At 39.9% G+C, this 13050-nt stretch overlaps 1 protein-coding gene across 4 annotated transcripts in view; it reads left to right on the top strand.

Annotated features, from left to right (window-relative positions):
• The window catches only part of Zcwpw2 (zinc finger CW-type and PWWP domain containing 2), a 129825-nt gene that overhangs the window by 43610 nt on the left and 73165 nt on the right, over nt 1–13050 (top strand). For all 4 annotated transcript variants that reach the window (XM_040740347.1, XM_040740346.1, XM_040740344.1 and 1 more), the window contains one exon: nt 12263–12380. In XM_040740347.1, coding sequence (XP_040596281.1) covers nt 12263–12380 — 118 coding nt within the window. The remainder of the gene's footprint in view (nt 1–12262; nt 12381–13050) is intronic.

Here is a 13050-nt window from a genome sequence, read left to right as displayed (position 1 = left end):
ACCTGCTTGAAATCATGAGAATATGGAATTGATAATGGACTATTCTCTGCCAACTGAAAAACCCAGAAAGGCCTTCTGTTCGTTGTTCTTTGTGTAGTCGGCTTGATTAAGAACTTTCAGTGGGCCTTTTGCATGGTAGTCAGGGTTATGGAGGCTGCTTCTTCCCCTGGCACACAGTTCCTAGCCATCAACATGGGCTGCTGTCCACTGATTTTAGAACTTGGAATTTATTTACTTTCCATGTCATTCTAGTAGTAGGTTGCTGTTATTAATACAAATGCTTCATTCTGACACTACAGTTTATTTGTCCTCTTTCTTCATAGTTGTTTTTTAAACTTTCTGTATACTTCATTCCACTGTAGAGATCCCCAGTATTCATATCCTGAACCTGCTCCCCGGGACTCAAGCACGTATCTGAGATTTCACCAGATTGGCTATCCCCCTTCTCAGTGAATCTCAAGAACCCATTTATGGCAGATTATCTCCTTGTTAAGTAGATTTTCTCTGTGTAATGGAGTCAAACAGGATTTAGGAATGTGTGTTGTTTCTTGTATTTACTTTGTGGAATAGTGAATGGGTTTATGGTGCTACAGAAGCCAGGCAACTTAGGCAAATTGAAGGGAAAGGCTGCCTTGCCCTTTTGAACATGTAAGTCGCTTAGAAGGTATCTGATTTCTCACTGATGTGCAGCTGGGCCCTCCCATTGTCTCTCATGTCAATCTGCTTTCAAGTCTGGTAAATTAATGGCAGTCACACATTGGTATAAATTGTTTTCTGGAGCATGTCGCTCCAGATTATAGACTAACCAGTAGTGTCAGATGTGGTTTCCTCAGAACAAAGAACCATAGCATATGACAGTTGTCACTTTCATCTTGATATGAAAACTTCAAAGGTATCCAAAATACTGTGTAAATGTATGAAGTCAGTATTAATGGAAATCTTACCTGGTACCCAGTGGTTTTTCTGATCTGTGCATTGGGTATTTTTATCTAAGATGCTTACTTTCCTGCTCCTCCACACCACTTCTGCTGTTGCAGGGAGCACCCAGCAAAGAGTTTTGTCCCCTTCACCCCACCTCTAATGTTACAGGAAGCCCTTAATAAGGAATTGAAAGTAGATTTCCTGGTGGTATCATTTTCAGTATTTCAAGCCACACAATGGAAACACATTGTATTCTCAAATTTTCTGTTTTTTATCTCCTCTAGTGCCTGCCCACTGTATCCTCATTATTTCCCAGTCTTATACAAATTCATAGTAAATGTGGCTGGGTGTTTTTAATCAACTGATTCATACATAACAGTGATATGGAAAGTGGAGATCATAAAAATTGGTTTGATTTTTAAATCCTACTCAGAATTAGTAAAATTTCTATGTATGTTTAGACCAAGACACCAGTAAACTAGGTTTTACAAGCAACAATTGTTTCAGCTATCCAACAACTTAAATATGCTTTCTGAACAATTAAGCCTTGGTTATGTGAAATAGCCTATTAAAGATGTCAGGGTGCAGAAGGAGGCATCACTAGAATGCTAGGGAGTCAGGCAATGTGGCTTCCATGCATATGAGATGTGATGGTGTGACTGTGTTCTAGTTTGGATCAGAGGAACGAGAATGCTTCTATTGTCCAGAAGCCTCATCACTGTGGTAGAAATCCATAAAGACAAGGCACCCTTGTGATTAACTTTCTACCAAACTGCTTGAAGTGCAATGGTCTGTCCAGCAGAAGGAAAATGTGGACGTTTTTGGTAGAGTAGAGTAATGCCTTGGGGCAGCACATGGTTAGCATCAGTGAGCAGAGCTGCAGCTCTGAAGATGTGAGTAGCAGCATTGCCATTAATTTTCAAGCCAAGCAGTATCTTGTAACACCAATAATGCTCTCAAATCTTTATTGGTATGCCCTCCTAAAAGTCACTTTTATTTCTTTTGATTATGAAATCTAGGACTTATATTTGTATGTTACTAAAGCTGTAATATATAGGAAATGATGTAAAATCATGCTCAAGGCCAGGTGAGTTAGTCCACCTGTAATTTTGGCTACTAGTGAAGCTAGGACAGGAGGAGAGTCAGCTCAAACTAAGCCTCAACTGTAGAGTGAGTTTGAAGCCAGCCCAGGAACTTGAGGAGACCTTGTCTCAAAAGACAAAACAAAACAAAAACAAAGGTCTTAGGATACAACTCAGAGGGAGAGAACCCACCTAGCATTCACCTGGGGTTCAGACATTTCAGTGAATGAATGAATGAGTGAGCAAATGAGCAAACACAGTCATGGTCAATATTTGAAGTTGTTTGGGTGAGTTTAGGAGGATAAATAGAGCAGTTTCTAATATGATTTCATTTTTTCAGATTTTTAGTTCTGTACTTACCATTGTCTGATGGATAAATTTTCTAAGTCTTAGGTGTTTATATTTACAGTTATTTTGGATATTGACATTAACAAGATTTGGATTGATAATTTTAAATCATAGAGGCTCTCACTGTAGCTAATGAATTGTAATGAGATTCTACCATTCCTTAAAAGATTTTATTAGAAGCAATTGATTACATTTTTTTAGCTTTAGAATTATGCACTCTATTTTCATTAGCTTTTGAAAAGATAAACCTTTTATAAGGAAAAAATGGGGCTGGGGAGACGGCTCAGTGGGTAAGAGGACTGGCTGCTCTTGCAGAGGACCTGGGTTTAATTTTCAGCATTCACATGGCACTCCAGTTCCAGGAGATCATGTTCTGACCTCTGTGGGCACCAAGAACACACATGGTACACAGACACACATGTAGGCAAAACTCTCATACACATAAAATTAAATTAAATTGAAAATAAATGTTTCTAAGATCACAGACCCTGAGGTAAAATCAGTGAGCAATAAAAAACCCTTTATAGGTCTGCAGTGCATATGTACATGAGTCTCTGTGTTAGCTAGACGTAATGCCTTCATCCTGTCCTAAAGAGATGGAGCTGAATAAAATCCAGATCCGAGGCCCTTGTGAGACTTTTCACACAGTAAACAAATGTGTTATAGTTTATAAGTGCACTAGAGAAGATTTAGGGACAGTTGTAGATGGGAAATGCAGAGTTGTAGGGGACCAAGGAGGGGAAGGAAGACTCAGCCCTGCCTTACTTGTGAGAACGTCCCAAACCCAGAATCACAGCGTTCTTCCCTACAGCTAGCCAGCACCACTGACTGCTCAGTGATCATTCTTGGTTTGACTCTACCTTTTCTCTTCTTTCATCCCCCAAATCAACTAGGCTTTTGTCTTCCTATACAGATGGATTTTCTGTTCTTGGATCAAGCCTTAGGCTTTCCCATTTTCCTCACTCAGGACCATACTGGTGGGCAGGATGAACTGTTACTAGAGAGCCCAGAGTCCTTGAAGAAGACAGACTGGGCCAGCAACAGAGGGCAGATTTCCCTACTTGAAGGAGGATGGAAGTCTGTCCTGCCAGTGCCATAGGCAAAGGCAGAACCTTGGGGAATAGCACAGCGACTCAGGGAGCTGAGCCCTGTCACAAAGGCACTTGACCTGTGGAAAGACCCTTGTGTCCAGGCATGGCAGAAAAGCATTTGCACTGTGAATTCATATCAGCATGGTGGGGTAAGATAATGACCCGCTGTGGCCTTGCAAGGCTACGTATGTCCTTGCAATTCATGTATGTCTAGCATGGCCTCAAAATGACTGAGACCAGATTTCCCAGACAAAACCTGAGGTGTGAGATTTGTCTTCTTCAAGCTCCAGGTTATAAGAGCTGCATTAATTGTTTGGTGAACAAAGGTCTTTAAGATACAAAGCAACAGAAGCTTGAGTTTGTGCCAGACTGAAGGATTCTCTCCACCCACCATACTGGGCAGACAACAAATAACGCTATCTCTTCCTCCAATTTCCCCCTTCATATCAGCATAAAGAAAAACAAAATAAAACAAACAAAAAAGCCTATATTCGGTGCATTAAAAGTTACCAAGAAGGGATGTTTAGCTTCCTGCTAAAGCCTTGGGAAATGGAAGAATGATATAAAAAGCCTTCAGTTGGCCCGTAGCACCTGACTGTGACAAGGTTACACGGGACAGTGGCTTATAAACTTCTAAATTTTGGACACAGCTATGATTTTCTGTGACACAGTATGTCTGCCCCTGCCCCTGCCCACACAGCTATGGTTTTTCTGTAACATGGTGTGTCTGCCCCTGTCCACCCGTCTACATGTTCAGTCTCAAGCCTTCACTGACTCTGGAGGTCACCATGCTCATTCATCTGTTGAGAACCATCTTCTTTAGATCCAGCAGACCATCCGCTTGTCACCTGCCTCCCTTCTGTTTCCATGACCATGCCCTCTTATTGTCGTATATCTATTAATTCATGTCTGTCACACCAGAGATTGAACCATGGGCCTCACAGTTGCTAGGCAAATACAACTACTGAGATAAGTTGTAAAAGTTTATTTTGAGATAGATTCTTCCCAGGGCGTTGGTGCTGGCCTTGAACTGACAGTCCTATTGCCTTACATTCTTCAAAATCTGAATTATAAGGCATAACCCACTATGCCCATGGGGACCAGTTCCACTTCCCTCCCCTCCCCTGAATTACAGTGATGGGGACAGTGCAGATGCCTGGATAATACGGACGTAATGAGAGGTGTGGAGTTTTCTAGAGTCGGTGTCTACTTTTAACCTGCCCCTACCCGCGGGGCTTGGAGTGAGAATGGGGGGAACAAGAGATGCGAGAGACGGAGACAAGACAGGATTCTGATCAAGTCTCGTTTATTAAAGTATCAACAGGGCTTAAGCAGGGCAGGTGGCAGAAGGACGTGGAGCAGAAGTTGATGTGTTCCAAGGACACAAGTCTGCAGCTGGGGGAGTCTGGACTGCAGGCCTTGAAAATGTGCTGTACCGGAAGATAAGCAGACACGGAGAAATAGAAACTTGACTGTTAGTCTCTAAGAATACAGTAGGAATATTAAGATGGCTTCTATTATGCTATCCTTATTTAGGACTCTCCACAGTAACCCTTCGTGTTATGAGCTTGAATATTTCTTATGTAAACACTATGTTAAAAGCCATTATCTGGGGGCTGAAGAGATGGCTTTGTGTTTTAGAACACTTGCTGCTATTACCGAGGACTCAGGTTCAGTTCCCAGCACCTACATGTTGGTTCAGAACTGCCTGTAACTCCAGTTCTAGGGGATCTGATAACCCCTTCTGGCTTCCATAGGCACTTAGCACAGGTTTGGTTCTTTGACATATATGTGGGCAGGCAAACAGTTGTAATTTAAAAACTTTTGTGTTGCTACGAAGCAAAGCTAGTTTAAAAGTAAACATTATTACATATAGTCAGGTTTTAGTAAACTAGGTAAGATTTTAGTACTCTAACCTGACAACAAAAATAGTATTTCTGCATTACAAAGTGAGGTAGGCAGGCACATACGTACACACTTGACCAGAGAGATGGTTCTGTGGCTAAGTGCACTTGCTGCACAAGAATGATAACTTGAGTTTGGATTTTAGCACCTCTGAACAATCCAAGTCTGAGTGGGGCCTGTAATCGCAGCACTATAGGGGTCCAAGACAGAAGGATTGCTGGAGCTTGTTAGCCCAGGCTCAGTGAGAGACTGTCTCCAGGGAATAATGTGGAGAGTGGTGGGGCAGGCCTCCGTCCTCCTCCTCCTCGGGCTTCTTCACTAGCACAAGCGCATGCATGCTGCCCATATGTGCACACACTCTACATAATCTACCTCCCCACAGAGTTTGTGCAGATCAACGTGAGTTGCCAAAACTTAACTCAATTTATCTAAGTCTTTAAAAAATTGATATTCCACCAGGCATTGGTGGCTCAAGCCTTTAATCCCAGCACTTGGAATGCAGAAGCAGGGGGGATCTCTGTGAGTTAGAGATCAGCCTGGTCTACCAAGCATGTTCCAGTACAGGCTCCAAAACAATACAGAGAAACTCTGTTTCAAAAAAACAACAACAAAAAATTGATATTCCACATAGAAAACATCAGAACGCTGAGGAAAGTTTCCCTACATTTCTTCTTTCCCCATAAGGGCAGTTATTTCCCTTTACCTCACACAAACAAGAGTTGTTTGTTTGAATATGCGACATATGTACCCAAGAGCCTGAGTAACAGTTACTGTTGGTCAGCTTCCCTGTGAAATCTGTCGAGTGCGGGCCTTTGGTCGTCACAGCTGGAGAGAGGCGAAGTCGTTGCTGTGTATCCTGAAGGTACTTAGTATAACAATGCGAACGTGTGGCACAGAGTCCGCACGCCCTCCAAGAGGAAAGATGTGGGAAACAGCAGTGAGATGTGCAGCTTCTGAAAGGTAGACACTGCCCTGTCAAAGGAGCTGACAGACATACCGGTCACAAGAGAGACTTAAAAACCAAACAAATAAGCAAACGTCAAACAAACAAAAACCTAATACATCACAAAACACTGGCGGTAAAAAGATTTTTCCAAACAATACTTACTTATATTATCAAATACTGAAGTCAGGCTGTGCCTAACTAGAAGCTTCATCTCTACTGACTAGCATTCACAGTGCTAGAAGATGCTATACACACTCCTGGAGGAGAAAGATAATCATCAATTTCTCCTGGCTACAATCCCTGAATCCCACAGTAGTAACCTGCCTGCAAGATATTACTAGTGTAATAGTGGAACAAATGTTGTGGGGGTAACCGACCACTTTAAAAAAGATACTTAAGGCTTACTCATGAGATGGAACCCGTACCTGACACTGCTAAAGTGGTCAAGGCTTGATAGGCCATGGGCCTAGGAGAAAACATAATGCTATTATTTTATAAAGGAAAATAGCAATAAAATAACTCATATTGCTGTACTCAAAGATGAGTGTTCTCACTCTACCCTCATCATAGAAGCTTCTCATAGTAGATGGAATCAACACAGAGACCCACAACTGGGCAATGTTCAGAGAGTGAAAGACTTTGGCGCACATAGTCCTAGATAGGATGTCTTCATCAAACCCTGCTGCTTCCTACCTAATGCTCAGGAATCTGTGTGGAAGAGGAGAGCCTCAGAAAGATTCTAAAAGCCAGAAGTGATTGTTCAAGGAAACAGTGTATTCCAAACTCAACAGCACAGGACTGATGCACATCTGAATTCGCAGATAAAGCCAGATGGCTCCCTGTACTGAGATAAGGAATTGTACATGAGGTCCCACTCTTAACCAAAAAGCTGTTTGTAATTGATAACTGTTGTCAAATGGGAAATTAGTTTTTCTCTAATGGAATGTCATTGGGTGTATCAATTACACTCCAGGGCAGGCCTCATCAACAGGACTAGTTGGCCAACACAAACAAACTTCATTATTTGTTTTTGTGGACTTTTTGTTTTGTTTTCATTTTTTTTGACTCATTAGTCTTTTGATTATTTGGTCTGATTTTCTTTTCTTTCTTTTTTTGTGTGTTTTTGAAAGAGAGGGAGAGAACATGAAGTTATATGAATAAATTCTAGGAAGAGTTGGAGAGGTAAAACATGATCAAAATATATGAAAGTAATTAAGAGATAAATAAATTTTTTCAAGGTAAGTTACTATTGCCAAGGACATAATTCACTTTGGACACAGGGTCCAGATACCCGAGCTGGATCTGAAAGCCTCCTTTTTAAGGAATAGTTTTAATGATACCAGAAGATACCATGCAAGTTTACAAAGGAGGGAATCAATCAATAATCTTACCTAGCTATGATGCCTATAAACTACAGTCATCAATATGGCCCAATAACCATAAGTGTGCAGTAGTGGCATACAACACTTTGATGGGAACCAATATCTCTGTAATTGGACTTAAGATTTGCTCAACAAGAGGGAAATCATGCCTGATACTAGAAATCTAACCATTTACCTGGAGCTATTGAAGTCATAGATCCTGGACAGGAAACTGCAGCCATCACCTTTGGATGGGAAACTGCATCCATCACTTTACCAACCTAGCATAATCTCTAACTACATGATAAACGTTTATCCCTATAGTTACAGATACATACAGTTCATCAAGGACACTGCTTTTTGCAATAGATGAAGATCATTGCAGAACACTACAACCAATCAAAAATGAAGATTGTGGAACCTAGTACCAATGGCTACATCTCCAACACAGCTTTTGCACTTAAGACTCAGGGATCATTCTATTAAAGGGGGAGGATGATTCTAAGAGTGAGAGGAACAGGGAGCTTGCTATGAGATTGTGTCTCCTAGAAATGTTACATCTATGAAGTTACATCTTTCAAGTCTCAACAGCATGGCTGCCTGAATATGACCTGATCAAGGACTACACAAATAGGCATGCTTACATAGAAAGGGGAAATTTCATGAGGCCTCAAACCTACACTAACAACTACAGGCAACTAAAGAATGCTGAATGGGAAAAAGTGGTCTGCCCTGAAAATATATACATACAAGTAACATGTGTGCAGGTATATTTCTATATTTAGGAACACTCTCTCTCTCTCTCTCTCTCTCTCTCTCTCTCTCTCTCAGGTAAAAAGTTCATGTATTTGAAAGAGAGCAATGGGATGGGGGTACATGAGAGGGTTTGGAGGGAGGAAATGGAAAGTGGGAATGATGTGACTATTTTAGTTAATCTCAAAAATAAATTTATTAAAAAATAAAACTCCATGAAAATAAAATGTCTTCAAGCCTACAAAGTACCAACTATAACATTCCATAATAGCAGATCAACAAGAACATTTTCTTCAGCTTCCTTTCTATTTCTTTTTTAGATGTAAAATTTTCTTTTTCTTTTATCCCATCAATGTTTTTATTATTAATATTTTTATTGAGATATGTATTTCCCCACCCCACTTCCCTCCTCACCTTCTTAAATGTGTAGCCCACGCTAGCCTCTAACTCGTGATCCTCCTGCCTCCATATCCTTCAGCAAATCGATTTCTACCAGCATTTCAACACCAAAGGACCAGGAAATTTAGGGAGAAGAGAGGTCTGAGAACCAGGAGTGCCACTGGCAGCCTGAACTACGCTTCTTGTATGGGACTTGAAAAGAAATTTGGAATTTTCCCGAACATGTGAGTGAACACGTTTTAAGAAATTTTGTGAGAGCTATGGTAATTGGAGGACATTTTATTTGACAGGATTGCTTTGTGCGTCCCTGGCTGACCTGGAACTTGTTGTGTAGATCAAGTTGGCATGGAATTCATGAGATCCACCTGTCTCTGCCTCCTGAATGCTGCAATCAAAGGTTTATGGCACCACACTATTGAGATGAGTCTTTTGAATTAAAATGAATCACAATGTTACCACTGCAATACATTCAGGCATATTGTTCATTGTGGAATGAGTCAATTTAGTGAGCTATTGGGCCTCTTTTGACAATCCATAAGCCTTGTCCTGGAAGATTCCAAGTGAATAATTATAACAGTGTCTAGGAGAGTGGTTTGCAAGGATGGTTACAAACATACTGTTTCTGAAGTCCTCTACAGAATAATTCAATGAAGTTCATGTCCTCAAAAGCTCATTTGTTGCTAGAGGAGAAACTGATCATTTGTGTAGGAAGCTGGGATATTTAAAAAGTATGTTAGATTCCTATGTACTGATATTTAATATTGTGGTATTCTATTCGTTCGTGTAATGAGCCAAAAGGGAAACAAAATTACATATACAGGAAAGCAAAAAACAAAATGACATTTTAAAAATTTTGTATTTTATGTATATAGAAACTGCAGTTACAAACAGTTGTGAGTCACTGTGTGAGTGCAAATGAGTGCTGGGAATTCAATCTGGGTCCTCTGGAAGAGCATCAAGCTCTCTGAACCATGGAGTCATCTCTCCTGCTCCAAAATGATGCTTTTAGCATGGTTATATGCCTGGAAAGTCAGTGGAACCCAAATAGAAAATCTGTTATAAACAAAGATTTTATAAATAATACAAAACTATTAAAATAGGAAAATTCAGCTATGTCTCAGCTAATATTGCTATACAAAAGTGAACAGTTTGAAAATGAGAATCACAATGCTCATTTTTTATATCATCAAATCCTATAAAATGCCCTGGAGTAAGTGTGAGAAGTAGTGTATCAAGCCTACTGAGTAAAAATCCAAAGTCTTACAAAAAGATAGAAAATCAGCTCAAGCAAATGGAAATACAGAATCCACCTTTTGGTTTGGACGGTTTAACTCACAGGACGGCAATTTAAATCAATGTGAACAGAATCTCAATTTAAAGGCATCGCAAACTGAGTTTAGTGTTTGTAGGGAAGTGGAATCAAGAGTGTGGTATCAAGCCTGTGAATCGCGCAAGGCATAAATGATAAAACACTCTGACAGTTGAAGCAGTTTGTTACTAATGTTACTAAGCTAATTTGACAGGTAATGGAATCATAGAGTTCACACACTCAAAAGTGACTTCCCTGGTCCACATGACTGTGGTTTCCTGCCTGTGCTGTTGTGGTAGCTGGCTAAGCAGCTGTCCCCCAGCTACACATACCTTTGCATAACCTGACTTGATCAAAGTAGTGATAATGATTGTTTGGGGGCATGAAACGAAGTCAGGTATGGTAGTACAAGGAATTCCAGTGCTCAGAGTGATACAGGGAGATGACAAGCTCTGACCATGTCGTGAGACCATGTCTCACAAAGGAAAAGGAGGGCTGGGTATTCAAACAAAGGAACGCCTCCCTCAGAGCTCTGCAGTGGCTCCTGTTTCACGTCACATCCTAACCAAACACCTGTGCTGCTTCATGGGCCTCCCTAACCTGCCCTGAGTAATTCTCAGACCCTCAGTCTCCATCATTGTCTCTCAGTCACTCTGGGTTCTTTGATGCATCTTGAGTGTTCTACCTTAGAAGACATCTCCTCCTCAGATAGCTAAAGGCTAACTCTCAACCTTCTTCAAGTCTATGCTTAAGGGTCACCATTTCAGTGCGTTCCTCTGACCATCCTCCTCTCTCATTCAGCATGGATGATTTCCCTTACTCCCTCCTGCCATGTGAACTTTTTTTCTCACACACTGGTGTTGGCATGTTCCTTTTCACACAACAGACCATTGGTGAGTTTTGTCTACTCACTAATAGATTCTAGGGGGCTACATTATGTTGAATCAATCAATAAATTATACAATCAGAGAGAAAATTGAGAAAGTGTATATATTCATTGATATTGATGTAAAATAAACATTATACTTTTTGAAGTGCTTGTAAATGCATTCTATACTTTTAGAAGAATAGCATCAATCATGGTTGACTTAGAGTTCCAGGAATGAGAAGAATGGCACATTCAGAGCCACTAGACCTCAAACCTGACACTTCTTCATTAAGAAATATATACATTGTATAGTTAAGTCTAATTCTGGAATATTGGGCATAGTTGGGGCACAAGTTGATATTAATATGGAGATTGCAAGAATAATGTGGCATTTGAAAAGGGCTTTGTACTCAGTTTCATTCTGTGAGTTGAGAGGGAATGTTGTAGAAGTTGAAAATTCTGTGCAAATATTGCATTATCCCTTTTATCAGAGACAAGCCTAAGACCTTTATGCATAGGTGGTAAATATGTATTATTAGAATAAATATCTATATTCTCCTTGATGACATTTTCAAAATGGAAATTGTGCCATACATTTTATAAATTGTAATATTGAAAGACATTAAAACTTTCCCTAGCAATTAAGAAACTTTGGAAAAATTCTGTATTGGATGACTGATATTTTTAACTCAGATTCTTTTGTTCAGCTTTTTTTAAACACTTAGAAAATGTGCTGTGTCTTATTAGAACAACACACACTGAGTTCTTATTATTCTAGAAAACCACCATCTATTGTCGCACATAATACTCATGAGCACTCAGGTGTTGGCTCCTCATACTCCGATATTATATACATGCAGAGGCTGGAGTAAAGAAGCGTAAGAGGTGTATATGTGTATGGAGGTCTGCCACAATGACCAAACTGAATGCAAATAGATGTAATGTTTTTACACGATAAAGATTGCTTTGTTATTTTCTACCACTCTGGTATCATTCTCTGTCACATAAAGTGAGGTTAGTGTTACCCCAGTCAGATGTGTTCATATTGACTTCTTGCTTACCCTGGGATCCTGTGAGATGCATTATATCCTCTTAGTGAACTGGTTATTAACTTGCACGATTCTCACAACACTGCTAAGTTTCGAAAGGTCTAACTGATAGTATTATAGAGTACTCAAATTAAACTTAGTTCCAGCAAGTAGTTAAGTATAGATGCTAAAACAAAATTACCATTTAAGACTAAGCATTCTCCATTATCTGAATTTATGCATTCATATAGGCAGCAGCAGAATGTAGAAAGAAGAAGAGGTGGTATAGAAGTGCCCTTGCGGAGGCGTGCCAACTCTACAGGCATTCTCCTGAGCAAAGGCTACAAGTGTGCTGCCTGTCAAATCAGGGTACGTGCAGTTTCCTTCTCACCTTCCAATCAGAACTCCTGGATGCGTGTTTTCTAAAATACCTGTGCATATTTAAAATCTGCATCTTTTCATCATATAAAAATGTGGTTATGTGGTTTTTGTTCATTGTAAAAGAATTTTAACAGCAATATCTTGTCCTCCAAAATTATTCTCAATGACTAAACTCTGTTTAAACATGGGCATTGTAATTAGTGATTCCTGGTATTTTATTTACTCCCAAACTGCATAGACCATTATTTCAAAACATATGACTCAAAAATTAGGAACCATAGATTTACAATGTATTCCTAGTATGATAATTTTATATGGCTGTGCTAGATTGTTTTTATTTGTTTTGCTTTGCTTTTGAGAATAGAGTGTTTTTAAGATGCTTGATTTTAAAATAAATTCAAAGCAGGGGTGATCTGTAACTCACAATTTTAAGTTGTTTCATTTTGTCTTTGTTATCTTTTGTGGATACATCATGGTGTGCCTATGGGTCAGAGAACAACTCTAGGGGATCAGTTAACTCATTCTATCAGGTGGGACCTAGGGGTCAATCCAACTCACATCAAAAGGCAAGCGCCCTTACTGGCTGAACCATCTCACAGGCTCACAAACATTTCTTAATTAAATTATTTTTCCCTCATACATGACTGTATTTTACTTT

Source organism: Mesocricetus auratus, unplaced genomic scaffold (assembly GCF_017639785.1).
Source record: "Mesocricetus auratus isolate SY011 unplaced genomic scaffold, BCM_Maur_2.0 Super-Scaffold_100691, whole genome shotgun sequence".
NCBI lineage: Eukaryota > Metazoa > Chordata > Mammalia > Rodentia > Cricetidae > Mesocricetus > Mesocricetus auratus.
This window is presented reverse-complemented; position numbering and strand designations above follow the sequence as displayed.